Raw genomic sequence first — 14,436 nt, 5'->3', positions numbered from 1 at the left:
AACCTCTCTACTGCTCTCGGTTCTCCACATACTGTGCTGAGAAATGCCAGGTATTTCCTGCCCACCCTCACCCCCACCCCCCTTCCTAGGACAGTTGTTGACAGATGAAGAGTAAGAAAGGGCTGGCCCAGTTCCTGCTGTCCCTAACTGGTCCCCTTCCCCTGCCATACTTGAGCTGACCCCATAGTCCAACTCTGCCTTTCTGGTGCACACAAGAAGGTGAGCCAAGTGGGCAGAGAAAGGGCACTTTCTAGTGCACCCGATTGGCTTGCCACTAAGGGTTCCCACTCCCTGCTGCAGCCCACAAATACCTTCTGTTCACCCCTGAGGTAGACATGGCTTTGCTGAGGTTTTCCCCTTTGCCCCTCACTCACACCAGCTGCCAGATGCTGACCAAATGTCCAGAGCCTGAGAAGAAGTGGTACAGGCATTAACTGGGCTCCGTGTACCCCTTGGGGTCCAAGTTGGTTAAAGGGCCCCTTGCATAGAACTGGGGATCTTGCAGCGTAGATAGGAATTCAGATGCAAAGGTGAGAACAGGGAAGTGAGGAGGAATCACCAAAGCTTCATTGAGCCAGCAACAGGAAGGAGGGAGACTCCAGAGCTCCACAGTGGATGAGTTCTGTCTGAATTGCTCTCTTCTGTCCCCAGCACTTATACAACATCGAGTCCGAGATTGAGGAATCAGACTACGATTCAGTAGAAGGCAGCACCAGTGGGGCATCTTCAGATGAGTGGGAGGACGACAGTGACAGCTGGGAGACCGACAACGGGCTGGTAGATGATGAGCACCCCAAGATAGAAGACCTTGCTAGCCTACCCACGGAGCAGCCAGCAGCCCCTGAGGAAGACAAAGGGGTCGTTATCAGTGAAGAGGCGGCCACAGCTGCCATCCAGGGAGCTGTGGCCATGGCTGCCCCTGTGGCAGGGCTGATGGAGCGAGCTGGTAAGGAAGGTCCTCCCAAGAGTTTCCGGGAGCTGAAAGAGGCTATCAAGATCCTAGAAAGCCTCAAGAACATGACCGTGGAGCAGCTGCTTACAGGCTCCCCAACCTCACCCACCGTGGAGCCTGAGAAGCCGACCCGGGAGAAGAAGTTTCTGGATGACATCAAGAAGCTGCAGGAGAACCTCAAGAAGACCCTAGACAACGTGGCCATTGCTGAGGAGGAGAAGATGGAGGCAGTGCCCGACACAGAACGCAAGGAAGATAAGCCTGAGCTGCAGTCACCAGTGAAGGCTGAGTGGCCCAGTGAGACGCCCGTGCTCTGCCAACAGTGTGGTGGAAGACCTGGTGTCACCTTCACCAGTGCCAAGGGCGAGGTGTTCTCTGTGCTGGAGTTTGCTCCTTGTGAGTCCCCTGATGGCCATCCTTCCCCATCCTCCCCAGAGTTCCTGTGTTTGCCATCACATTTGGAGGCCAAGTGGCTTATCCTGCCCCCGCCCTGCCCCTGCCCCCACCCTAGGCCTAATGAGCCTAATGAGGACACCTCGGCTCCTCGTCTAGAGTCTCCCAGGCAGCCACTCCATCCAGACCATACTCGGCCTTGCGGGTTTGTGGTTGGAGCTGACGGCTTCAGTGCAGAGCCTGACAGTTCTCTTCCCTGCAGCAAACCACTCTTTCAAGAAGATTGAGTTCCAGCCTCCGGAAGCCAAGAAGTTCTTCAGCACAGTACGGAAGGAGATGGCTCTGCTGGCCACCTCACTGCCGGACGGCATCATGGTCAAGACTTTCGAGGACAGAATGGCAAGTGGGCGGCTGGGTACTGGGGGAGACAGATACAGATCCCATGGAGCACTGACGTATAATAGCACCCACTTTGCCATGTTTCCAGGCATGGCAGGTCAGTCACCTGAGGTATCAGCATGGAGCCCTTCTGGGACCCAGGTGTTCCATCCTTTAAAAAGAAGCACTGCAGCAGTGTAATTCTAAGTCTGCTCTTCTCTGAAAGCTTGAAACCCAGTAGGAAGAGCTGCCTTCTGCTATCCCTTCCCTGATCCTCACATCTAAGGCCTTAGCTCACCCTCAATGGGCTCCTTCCAGAGGACCTTGTCTGACACACACACACAGTGCTGCCCTCGGAGTGTCACCACAGCATGTGGTCTTCTGTGTAGTTTGCTGTTGACACACAGCTGCCCTTGTAAATGCATGCCAGGAACTCAGAGTGGTCCTCCTGACTCAGCCTCCCCAGTGCTGGGATTACAGGTGGGAGCTGCTATGCCCAGCCTTGCTTGAGGATCCCAGGAACACCTATTTCACTTTAGTTTAGGGAAAATTCCTTTAGGAAATTCCAGCCTGCTACAGCTCTGCTGAGGGAGTAAAAGAAACAAAAGAAAACAACCTTTTGTTTTGTTAATGCTTTTTTCCCAAAGTCTTCACTATGTTACCCAGGGCACCTCAGAACTCCATAGAAAGGTCTTTCGTTCTCTCCATTTTCCCAGTTACTATCAGCTCTATCGTAGTACCCTGGCTGGTGTGCTCACATGCATACACACACAGACACACAGCGCCTGTGCCCTGGATACCATAGCTCTCTCACCTCTGCCTGTCAGTGCCATCATCCGGCTGTAGTCTACAGAGCTCTGTCCCTGCCCCTGGAAGCAAGTGCACATGCTTGGGTTAGCTGGCTCTGGCTCTGGCTCTGGCTCTGGCTCTGGCTAGCCTTGTCCCCATATCCCCTCCCCAGGACCTCTTCTCAGCACTGATCAAGGGCCCCACTCGGACTCCCTACGAAGATGGCCTCTACCTGTTTGACATCCAGCTGCCTAACATCTACCCAGCAGTGCCCCCCCACTTTTGCTACCTCTCCCAGTGCAGCGGCCGCCTGAACCCAAACCTGTATGACAATGGGAAGGTGTGCGTCAGCCTCCTGGGTACCTGGATTGGAAAGGTGAGGAGAGGCCCATCCCCCAGTGAACATGGTGGCACAGTGGGGCTGGTGTCTGTGTGGGACAGACCTGAAGGTTCTGTTTGTATTTCAGGGGACAGAGAGGTGGACAAGCAAATCCAGTCTTCTCCAGGTGCTCATCTCCATCCAAGGTATGATGGGCTTCTGCACACGCTGATAGCACGCCTGCCCTGGGGCTTACCTCCTTACTAAGGGACTCTTTCTGGTAGGTCTGATCCTGGTGAATGAACCGTACTACAATGAAGCTGGCTTTGACAGTGACCGGGGCCTGCAGGAAGGCTATGAGAACAGTCGCTGCTACAACGAGATGGCACTGATCCGTGTGGTGCAGTCCATGACCCAGCTGGTGCGGCGGCCTCCTGAGGTCTTCGAGCAGGAGATCCGGCAGCACTTCAGTGTGGGTGGCTGGCGGCTAGTGAACCGAATTGAGTCCTGGCTGGAAACCCATGCCATGCTTGAGAGGGCCCAGGCACTGCCCAATGGGGTCCCTAAAGACAGCAGCTCTCTGGAGCCCCTGGCTGCAGCTGAACTCTCAGAAGAGCCTGAGGATGTCGGGATGGCTCCTGGGGAGGCCTCCCAGGGCTCAGACTCAGAGGGTGGTGCCCAAGGTCCCGCCTCAGCCAGCAGAGACCACACAGAGCAGACTGAGACAGCCCTTGATGCATCAGTGCCGCCCAGCGTTAGACCAAAGAGGAGGAGGAAGAGCTACCGCAGCTTCCTGCCTGAGAAGAGCGGTTACCCTGACATCGGCTTCCCGCTCTTCCCACTCTCCAAGGGCTTCATCAAGAGCATCCGTGGGGTCCTGACACAGTTCCGTGCTGCCCTGCTGGAGGCAGGCATGCCAGAGAGCACAGAGGGCAAGTAGCTGGCAGCGCTTGAAAAAGGAGTGTCATGACGGGAGAGGCAGACGCTGCCTGCTCCCTCCCTTTCCGAGATCCTGCCCCTCTTCCTGCCCCTTCCTGTCCCCAGTTGGAGCCTTCTATTGCCTTCTCCTCCCTACGGCAAGTTTGATGCTGAAGTTGCAAGAAGTGTCCCAAGATGCCGCGTTCTGCCCCTCAGTGATGTTTCAAAGGCAGGCCCCTGAGGCGTTCCTCTTGCCTGCCCAGGTAGAATGTCCTGGCACTTGTTCCTAGCTGTCCCTTCTCAGGTCAGAGGTGGGGTGTTGAGGAACCCGCAGATGGCAGGAGGGTGGACGTGCCTTGCATGAAGTGTGGCTGCTCCTGCAACGCTCCCGGTCCCCTTCCTCTTCAGCTTGACTGTAGCCTCCCACATCCCAGGCCCTCCTGCTGCCACACCGGGTCCTTTATCCCCCATTACCTCCATCTCTTGGAGCTGTGGCTGCTCTGGCCTGCCAGTGTGCTACAGCCCTTAGGCCTGTTGAACTTACTCTCTAAGAGAGGTTAGGACTAAGCTAAGGTTCAGAGTGACACCCAGGAAAGGTAGTAGCCCTCACATATAAACACGGAGTTGAGTACAGTGTGCTGCTTGGAAAGAAACGGCTGTAGGTGCCTTGCTCTTCAGCCCAAGATGGCGGTGACACTGGCAGTCCTGCTCAGACCTGCCTGTGTGGACTGTCTGTCATCTGCTCCTCATTTTATCCCCACTGAGGTGACAGGAGCATCTGCACAAACCAGGTCAGCAACAAGGGCCTTTCCCATCCGGTGGCTCAGTCTCTTCCATCAGCCTTGGCTTATAGTAGACTCGTTGTAAGGGCAATCCGAGGGAGGAGGCTGGAAGGCAGCAGGAGCTCCACCCCAACCCCACAGGCCCAAAGGTTTACAAGTTTCTAAGCTTTTGATAATGTGAAGCTCCAGGTAGAGAGAATGCCGTTGAGCACATTGCAGCTATGTCATTTCTGGTGTATGTATGTAATATTTAAGGTTGGAAAAATAAATCTCAAAAGCAAAGAGACTAACTCTTACTAGAAAAAAAGAGACAAACAAAAAAAAAAACAGAAAAAAAAAAAGCCAAAGCATGATGCGTCTTGTCAGCCTTAAGTGGGCTCCACACCTGTGCTGCGCCAGGACCACTGGGGCAGCAACGCCTTGGGAAGGACAGAGCCAGAAACTGGAACAGTCACCAAGACCCATGGATGCCTGACGGGGCTGTGCGTCCCAGGGCATCATTCATGTGGAGATGTGAATGCCTACTGCTTATAATACCTGTATAAAGTGCTGTGTGATTAAACTTTTTTTACTTGCATTTTTTGGGGGGCTGGCTCATTAACAAGACAAGAACAAGACCATTAAACCCGCCTCTGCCATTCATTCAGGCTCCTGTTGCCTTCTGTGCGCCAGGACCCACCCTCCCACACTATTTCCCCAAGGGAGACTGGCAGTGGGTCCCCTCCTTCACTGCCTCGCACCTTCGTCTCCAGTCTGTTGGGGTAAGCAGTGAGTATTCAGACAGCAGTGGACTCAGCAACACCGGGCAGTGGGCACTAGCCGCCTACAATTGGCTGTCCAGCTCCTTCAAGAGTCTTGGGAAACAGATACCAGAGCATCTAGCGATGAGCCAGTGTCAGCATTCTGGGCTACAAGCAGGAATTATTGCCCAGTTTTGGGGAGTGGCACGTGCTCTGTCCCTCCCTGCTGCTTCCTCTTTAGTCCTACCTGGAATCCAGCTAAGTTGAAGGGAAGGGCCCTGGCTGGACCTGAAGGAGATGTCACAGGGAGCCCAGTTCCTTTTTAAGGAACTGCTGCCTGTCAATTTAAAGTTTGAAATCCACTGTCCCTTCCCTCCTAAGGTTCCAACAGCAAAGTACAGGTCCACCACAGTCCCCTGGGGAGCCAGTGAGCCTACTGGACAGGAAGAAGCCTGTCACACTCCCCAAGACCTCTTGAAATTAGTACAGAATTATGTGTAAATGACTGGGAGGAGGTTCCAGCTTCTCTGAGGAAGCAGGCTCAGCTGATTTGTGTCAAGGCTTCTAACTCAGGAGCCCTTCCCTGCTCTGTCCACGCAGGATGCCTGACTAGCTGTCCCTAGGGAGCTGATGCACCCAACACCAGCATGATTCTGCCAGGAGGATGTAACTAAAGGGCAACATGCTTACATAGCATACCAGAGACCCTGGGCTCAGTCCAGGATTCCATAGCCCTTGCAGGTGGTAAGACCCCCTTCACAGTCAGGATTAGCAGACTGGAAAAAGTCACTTTTATTTGGATTTGGTTCTCAGAGAAGGCATCTGAGAGCAATGGGGAGTGTTTTCTAAATGCAAGTGGCCCAGCCAGGTGGTGCTCCTGGCCTGCGTCTCGTTCTAGCTTTTAGAGGGAAGAGAGCCTTTCTTTCTAAAACATAGCCCCGCCTTCCTGCTTTCTCTGTAAGGGTTCCCACCACCTCAATATGAGTTTTTAAAAATACCCTCCCATGCCAGGTGCAGGAGAGGGTCCCATCTCAGTGTAGACGGTAGACAAAGGCACAGAGAGCCAGGGGGATCGTAAAGCTTCGGGTGGCGGCAGCCTCTGCTAGGGCTTCCATCTGGGTGCACCCTCTCTGCTGCCACAGACCATCTGGAAGGAGTTTGGGTGCACTTGGCCCTGCACCGCCTCACATACCATAAACTCCCCATCCACAGAAAACACGCCCCTCTGGTTCTTGGGCTCCAGGCGGAAGGCAACCACGGGCACATGCACCAAGTGCGGACAGTCAAATTCCATATGCTTGCCCTTCTGCATGGCCAGGAAGATCCGCAGCAGCATGGCCCTTGACACCCCCGCACGCACGTAGAACAGATGCATAACTCCAGCCTCACAGCGGCCCATGGGAGCTGCAAACATCTCCATGCCCAGGTGGGTATGCAGCAGCACCAACACCAAGATGAAGTCCTGTTCTGGCACCACAGTCCAATGAGAGGGCACTGGCTCCTCCAGGGGGACAAGGTGTGTGTCCGCAGGGCCCTTCTGCGCCAGTACGGGTGAAGCAGGTATCTTAGAGGAAGTATTTCCCACAGGAAGGTAGGCCAGTTGGCCCTGGTAGATACGCATGGTTGCTAGGCGGAAGAGGGTTCCCAGCGTGAAACGAATCTCTCCCAAGCGCCTGTACTTCTCGCTCTCCAGGTCCACATCGGCAACGAAGCCCCAGGACAGGCTGAGCACAGAATAGACGTGCCGTCCAGAGATGGTGTGCAGCGACAGCAGATTCATGGGTGACAAGTGCCGACGGCATAACAGCAGTGTGCAGTTGGTCAGGAGGTCTTCATTACTCACCTGCTCATACCTGCAAGGTTAAAGGTCAGGTGGGACAGGGTAGGAGCCGCCGTGCACCCTCTTTTTATTCTTTGAGGAGTAGGGGTTAGCAATGCAACAGTGGTCCTGTCCGTAGGGAGTGGAGCCAGTGGCAGCAGATGGAGACTTGCTAGGACCAGTAAACTGAGGATCAGAATCCGGAAGAAAGTGGGGCTCCCCACAGGAACTTAGAAAACACTGGCGGTAGGGGATGTGAATGCCCACTTCCGACCCTCAGCTCTCACCCAGCGTAGTAGTTCAAAGAAGCTGCCAGCGCATTGCCAGAGCCTGCAGGGAGGCTACACAGGGGTTTCTGGATGGCAGTCTCCCAGTCAGGCCGTTCCATTAGCCCATTCACCACCTGTGAAAGCAGAGTGGCCTCAGCCCAGGAAGCCATCCTGAACGCCCCCCCCTCCCCCCGGGGCCATCCTTCTAGCTTAGCCCTTACCTCATGCATCAGACCATCACCAGACATGACCACAAGGGCATCCCAATGGCGCAGTTCCTCTACGCACACCAGCTCCCTGGCATGGTTCTGCCGTTCTGGAGGAAGATTTGATGTTCTCAGAGTAGGGTTTTGGGTTTTTGGGGTGGGGGCAGGAAGTGCTCCCTCCACCCCTGGGGACAGTACTCACCGGTGAGCATCAGTTTAAAGGATACCTCAGCCTCCTCCAGAAGGGGCTGCACATGGCTCTGGAAGAGTTGCAAAGCCTTGCCTTTGCCGCCCCGGGGGTTCAGCAGCACCAGCACCCTGCAAGGCCGTGGGAGCAAAGCCTGGGGGCAGCCCGCTTTAAAAAAAAAAAAAGAGAGAGAGAGAAAAGATGGGGGCTGGAGAGAGGGCTCAGTAGTTAAGAGCACTTGCTACTCTACCAGAGGACCCACGTTCAGTTCCAGCACCAAGAAGGTGGCTCATAATGGTCCCAATCTCCAGTTCCAGGGGATTGCTACTCCCTCCTCTGGCTTTCAAGGGTACCAAGCACACACATGATAACCATACATCTATGCTGTCAAAACAGACAAAAAGAAACCTTAAAACAAAACAGAGTGACAATGTTTCCAACACGCCGCTAGAGGGCGGAAGAGAGCAGCCGGGATATGGGTGAAGGAACCCGGTATTTGGGTGACTGACCAACACAGTCCTGCGAGAGGAAGTGGCCTCCCACAGGTTGTCTGGGAGTGGGGACGCCGCAGTACCTCTTTCCTTGAATCAGGGCCAGACGACTTCTGGCCTCTTGGGATAAAATGTTTCTCTCTAGTGACCCTAGGCTTCTTTCTGCAGTCCATCACTTCTTGAGGAAAGGGGTCCCTTTAAGCCTCTTCCCAGACAGGTACCCCACAAACCTGGTTCCATAGCCAGGACCCGGGGCTCCCGCTGACAAGGGGCCACCGGCGCTGCCCCATCGCTGCTAGGGGTAACGGCGGCTCCTGCATTCAGCTCCTTATCGGTGTTGCCCAGAAGGATGTCTGACGACTGGCTGTGGGGCTCGCCCTCTCCACCTCCCTGGGCTGTGAGAGCGCCCCTGCCATTCCCCGAGGCGGCCAGATCTGAGGGACAGGAGGAGACAGTGTTGGTTGGGTTCGCTGCCTGGCCTCTATCCACGTGGGACAAAGTGCCCAGCCAGAGCCCCGTCTCGTAGGGTGCTGCATGCTACTGAGTCACCAGAGCCATGTGGGTCGGGGATGTATGTGGCTTTCCAGACTGAACTCCCCACCCCACAAACGTTCCGTTCCAGGGGACTCTGGATTGCAGCCAGACGCATGAGTCAGTGACCCATGGCTCTCTTCGTCGGGCCAGCTCTTCACCCTTTGGGGTTGGTGGAGAATCCAGTTGCATAAAATTCCCAGAATTGGGGGGAGGGGGGGCTGGAGACATAGCTCAGAGATTAAGGACACTGACTATTCTTCCAAACGTCCTGAGTTCAATTCCCAGTAACCACATGGTGGCTCACAACCATCTACAATGAGATCTGGTGCTCTCTTCTGGCGGACAGGCACACATGCAGGCAGAATATGTATAAATAATAAATAAATAAGTCTTTTTTAAAAATGCACAGAATCGGTATTGCGAGGCGCACACTCTGGAACGAAGAACCGCACCCCAACCCACCGGGTCCCCCGCCTGTACTCCAAAGCCTCTGTCTGAGCCTGCGATACTCCAAGGGGAATGCGGGCCGCTCCCGTAAGAACAGTGCCCGAGCGTGAGTGTTCACTGAGGCAGGCATGTGGCCGTCTCCCTCCCAGACCCACCAAGGCACCACCAACTACCTGGGTAGGCGGCTTCCCTACCCAGGCTGTCCCTCTAGCGGCCTGTGGCGGAAAGCACCTTTTCCAGCCCCGCGACTGAAGGAAAACTGAAACACTGGGCTGACACCGACTCCCCAGGGATCGCTCCCCTCCCGCCTTAAACTTTTCTCTCAACTTCGCTGGGGCGCGGGGAAGGGCGCTGAGCCTCAGGGCCGGCCTGGCCACGCCCCACGTTCCATGGGTTCTCCTGGGTGGAACCAGAGCTGTACGCCGCGCTGGTCCCCCCCACCCGTCCGGGATCTCCCCGTACCGCCCCCAACACAGAAGCCGCCACGCACGGTTCGGCCACGGGCAGATGTGAAGCTGGATCCCTGAACAGGATTGTGTACCCCCATGCTGGAGGAACAGCTCAGGAAGACTCGAGGCGTGGAGTTCCGAATGCCTCCGCAGAGCGCGAAAGCTGCCCGCGCCCAGCATCCGAGTCGGGTTTCGGGTGCGCATAGTTTTGCGCTTGCTGAGGACCCTGGGCTGTACCTCGAAGCCGCTCCTCACAGAAGGGACCCCTAGCCCCAACATAATCAGAATTCCACACCCAGACCCTCCTTGCTGTCCTGGCTCTGGGCCAGGGCCAGTCACCCGCCACCCACGAGTTTCTCTTCCTCCCCTGCTTCTCGGTGATGGGTTTACTTTTAGCTTCCAGATGCAGGCGCTGGATCATTCAAGCCGCCGAGCCCGAAGCAGTCTGGCACGCCCTCTTGGAGAAAGCTGAACGACTTTGGGGGAATCTAGTTGTAGAACGAAGTTGGGAAGAGGGAGCCTTGTCAGCAAACCTCCAAAGTTGGACTCTTTTCTCCTAGGGAGCTCTAGCGAGACCTTGGAAGCTGCCTGCAGCGGATGTGTGGATCTACGGTCCTCACCAACTGGAGGAACCCAGCACTGTGAATAGAGCAAGGAGGGCTCTCATCGGGATTGGAGAGGCAAACACGGGGGCGTGGTCCCACCGCTCTCCACCCCTTCGGGCGAGCTCCGGGTGAAGATGCACACGCGCCCCAGAGTATGCGCTCCGGTGGAGATAAACAAGACCCATGGTTGTGTAAGTGATATATTTCATGACAAATGACCTGAGGGTGTGCGTGACCAACCCGAGTTAAATTCCCGCATGATTATTGGTGGAGACTGGAAAAGAGAAGCCGCCAAGTCTAACTTGGTGACCTACCCAGGTAGGACCAAAACAGATACCAAATCCCTAAGGAAGCTATGGAGGGCTCGCACACCCACACCGGCCCCCGCGCGACCCCACACACCTCTCTCTTTGCATCGCTTCTTAAAGTCCAGAAAAGGCGATCCGGGAGAGCAGCAGAACCAGATAACTAGACGTTGCGGTGAACTGGGTCACGCCTCGAAGGTGGCTTCTCTCCCAGAGGACCCGGAGTCCCCGACCAAGTTTCTCACTATTTTGGGGCCCCCGGGAGGGCCAGGGGCGCAGGCTGGACCTGCGGTTCCGCACGCGTCTCTGCAATACATGCCTTGGCTCTGTCCCGCCGCGGGACAGACTGACCCAAGCATGAGCACCCCGAGTGCCTTCCGAGAAGGTGACTCAGCGACACGCTCGCGGGTGGAGAAACTCCCGGAAACGAACAAGTCAAAAAAAAAAAAAACCTGGATGAGTTGGAGGGAGCAAAAACGTCATCACCCACCCACCCCCAATGGCGCCGCGCGTGGCCACCAAGATCAGGTCCTGCACCCACCCCCATCCTCGGCTTCCCACCTCACACACCCCAGGAAGCCAACGCGAACAGGGAGAGCGGCTCTGCAGCCGCAGTGCCGCGGTCACGCGCTCCGGGGACAGGCGAGCCGCGGTGGGAGGAGGGGCTCTGCGGGGGAGCCAGATCTTACGGCCGCTCGCTCCTCTGTCTGCCCTGTCCCTCCCCTTTTCAGAGATCTCGGGCCCAGGTTTGGCTTCGGTATCTAGCCGACTCAGGTTCTGAAGGCTTGGAGGAGGCTGCCTGCTCAGACTCGTAGGTGTTGTAACACCCCTCTTCTGCTCCCCTACATTTGGGAGGGAGAGTCTATCAAGCCTGAGAAACCAGCCCTTAGCAATTGAAGACTGAAACTGAGCACGGCTTAGGGACGACCAGGCTGTGTGTAAATTCATCCTCAAAATAACGACCCCGGCATTTCTTTGAGGCGAGGGGCTGGAATCTCTCAGATTTTGCAGGCCAGCGGGGGATGGGATGGGGGCGTTGGGGTACGCGAGGTTGACCGGAAACTCTGTGGGTAAGAGAGCCGAAGCAGCCTGCAAAGCTTTTTTAATCCCTGGGCCTCAGGGCTCAGTTCTCTTCCTGCCGGAGAAAGTCCCATCAAAAGGGGGGTTCCAGTCTGGCCCGGTTCCAGTCAGCACAGTGGCTCCTTTGTGCTCCCTGCTGCCTCGTCCCCTGGCCTCCTCACCTCTTTGGCCTTTGCCTCTCTTATTCCGGCTCACCTCCCCCACCGTGGGCAGCCTTTCCAGACATTCCCTTACTAAAGAACTTTATCCTATCTCCAGAAACGTTGGAGGGCACCCCTGGCCCTGAGCCAGAATTGGGCAAGACCAAGATGTTGGTGTGTGTGTGTGTGTGTGTGTGTGTGTGTGTGTGTGTGTGTGTGTGTGTGTGTGTGTCGCTTGAAGGTAGAACCTGAGAGGTGAAGGGTCTTGTTGGAGCTGTCAAACCAATTCCCAACAAAGCTGATAACAACGCCGAGGCCCATCCCCCAGTCCAGGAGGCCATGTCTAACCAGAGCTGACTCAGTGTTAGTTAGCCTGGTGGCTTGTTCGCCTCAACAGCCACTCCAGGAACCCAGAGGCCTGAGTCTCCAGGAGAAAACAGTAGCTAGCCTAAGCACTCCCCACTCACACGAGTGCACAAGCAGACACACACACACACACACACACACACACACACACACACACACACAGGAGCGTGAGCGCTCATTAACCAGCCTAGAGTTTGTTTGTTTTGTTTGTTTTGCTTTTTTGGTTTTTTTCAAGACAGGGTTTCTCTGTGTAGCCTTGACTGTCCTGGACTCACTTTGTAGACCAGGCTGGCCTCGAACTCACAGATATCCACCTGCCTCTGCCTCCCGAGTGCTGGGATTAAAGACATGTGCCACCACACCCGGCCAGCCTGGAGTTTTGACTTGGTCATTAGCATAGCCTCTGTTCGGAGGCTATACTTTTCTCACAGGTGAAAGGAATTGTATTTCTTCCTAGGCTTCCTGAGCACTTTTCACAGAGAAAAACCCCTAAAAACCCCCACCCCCACCTCTTGCTAGAGAGGAGCCTGCTGTTATTCATTAGACCAAGCCTCTGGCCCCAGCCTCTCTACTTCCCTCATGAGAACCCAGGGCTTGAACTCAGGCCTGGAGGCTGGCACTGGCCTTGCCTGTTTTCATTAGGGAAGGGTGCCTGGCACCTCATTCACCGTGCCTGAAGCTACCTTCCCAGGGTGTTTTTGTTTGTTTGGTTGGTTGGTTGGTTTTGTTGTTTTGGTTTTTTGCTTTTTCGAGCCAGGGCTTCTCTGTGTAGCCTTGCTGTTCTGGACTCACTTTGTAGACCAGGCTGACTTCAAACTCACAGCGATCCACCTGCCTCTGCTTCCCCAGTGCTGGAATCACCGGTATTTGCCACTGCACCTGCGATTTTTTTTTAAAAGAGATTTGTTTGTTTGTTTGTTTGTTTGTTTGTTTTAGACAGGCTTTCTCTATGTTATCTTGGCCGTCCTGGACTCACTTTGTAGACCAGGCTGGCCTCGAACTCCCAGCGATCCACCTGCCTCTGCCTCTGGTGTGCTGGGATTAAAGGCGAGCGCCATCACGCCTTTTAAAACAGGGCTTTGTGTATCCTAGGCTGTCCCTGAATTTACTACATTAACGAGGATGGTTTTGATTTCCTGATCTTCCTGCCTCCACCTTTCTAGTATTCGGATCACAGGCTTGCACTATCACATCAGGTTTATGGAGTATATAAATAATTTAGGCCTTTGTGCATGTGAGGCCTGTAGGCATAAGGTTATTGTGTAGTTTAAATTTTGGTTTTCTGTCTAAACTCTGCTCCCCAATTGTCGCCTGGTATGTCAATAAAGCAGCTCACAGCCAATCGATGAGCAGGGGGAGAGATTAGGGCGGGACTTCCTGCCAGCCAGCAGAGAGGAGTGGAGGTCAGGAGGGTGAAGGAAGTTGAAGAGGAAGGAGCTGGAGTCGAGGAAAGCTACTAAAGTGCAGGTACACCTCGGGGACGTGTAAGGCAGCCCTAATTCATGCTTTCCTTTGTAAGAGTCGCAGTGGTCATGAGCTCTCGCCACAGCAATAGAACAGCAAGACCTCTTAGGTACTCTCGCCTTGTCCTCCTGGGTCCCACGTCTCAGTGAGCCTTTGGCTGTCTCCTGTATAGCCTTCCCTCGAGGCCCTGTTGACCCTGACTGCAGCCATGGGTCACAAGGATCCCGGAACACCGAGAATATGAACACGCACAGGGCATGCCGCTTTGCCGACTCCAACCACCTAGTTGGCATCTTGCGTTAGCTTATCGCGTCGGCATGGCAGGCTGTCTTCAATTGATCTCCACTTGTTTGGATTTTGAGACAGAATCTCACTGTGTAGCCCTGGCTGGTCTGGAACTTGCTATGGAGACCAGGCTGGCCTTGAACTCACAGAGAGCTACCTGTCCTCTGCCTTCTGAGCACTGCAGTTAAAGACATACACTGCCAGGGTAGAGAGAGATGGCTCAGTGGTTAAGAGCACTGGCTGCTCCTCCAGAGGTCCTGAGTTCAATTCCCAGCAACCACATGGTGGCTCACAACCATCTAAGTTGAGATCTGGTGTCCTCTTCTGGCCTGTAGGCACACATGTAGACAGAACACTGTGTACATGATGAATGAATCTTAAAAACAAAAACAAAACACAGACATACACTGCCACCATATTCTGCTTTTCTTGTTTTTGAAACAACACATCTCTTTGAACCGCGAGCTGGTGGGCCAGTTGCAGAAAATATAAACTGTTAATAATGCTTATTGTTAAAA

At 54.8% G+C, this 14,436-nt stretch overlaps 2 protein-coding genes across 6 annotated transcripts in view; one reads left to right on the top strand and one right to left on the bottom strand.

The window, feature by feature from the left end:
• The window catches only part of UBE2O (ubiquitin conjugating enzyme E2 O), a 43,108-nt gene extending 37,935 nt beyond the window's left edge, over positions 1-5,173 (top strand). For 2 of the 3 annotated variants that reach the window (XM_084803115.1, XM_084803114.1), the window contains exons 14-18: positions 652-1,348; positions 1,608-1,744; positions 2,685-2,888; positions 2,980-3,037; positions 3,116-5,173. In XM_084803115.1, the coding sequence (XP_084659241.1) occupies positions 652-1,348; positions 1,608-1,744; positions 2,685-2,888; positions 2,980-3,037; positions 3,116-3,771 (1,752 nt within the window). In that variant the 3' untranslated portion in view covers positions 3,772-5,173. The remainder of the gene's footprint in view (positions 1-651; positions 1,349-1,607; positions 1,745-2,684; positions 2,889-2,979; positions 3,038-3,115) is intronic. The other variant, XM_084803116.1, reaches the window with a different exon arrangement.
• Positions 5,174-6,039: 866 nt separating this feature from the next.
• On the bottom strand, positions 6,040-11,350 carry SPHK1 (sphingosine kinase 1). 3 transcript variants are annotated; one of them, XM_084803117.1, is made up of 7 exons: positions 10,681-11,350; positions 10,064-10,312; positions 8,474-8,677; positions 7,768-7,920; positions 7,581-7,675; positions 7,378-7,493; positions 6,040-7,124 (listed from the first exon to the last, which is right to left on the bottom strand). In XM_084803117.1, exons 2-7 carry the CDS (start codon positions 10,092-10,094, stop codon positions 6,374-6,376), a joined length of 1,350 nt encoding a protein of 449 aa, XP_084659243.1. In that variant the 5' UTR covers positions 10,095-10,312; positions 10,681-11,350; the 3' UTR covers positions 6,040-6,373. The 3 variants fall into 3 exon arrangements, with proteins under 3 accessions (XP_084659243.1, XP_084659244.1, XP_084659245.1); XM_084803118.1 differs by having other exon boundaries at positions 10,064-10,161; XM_084803119.1 differs by lacking the exon at positions 10,064-10,312 and having other exon boundaries at positions 10,681-11,347.
• Between the last annotated feature and the right edge of the window lie 3,086 nt (positions 11,351-14,436).

The sequence above is a fragment of the Acomys minous genome (assembly GCF_964271855.1).
Source record: "Acomys minous genome assembly, chromosome: 12".
In the NCBI taxonomy this organism is placed as follows: Eukaryota; Metazoa; Chordata; class Mammalia; order Rodentia; family Muridae; genus Acomys; species Acomys minous.
This window is presented reverse-complemented; position numbering and strand designations above follow the sequence as displayed.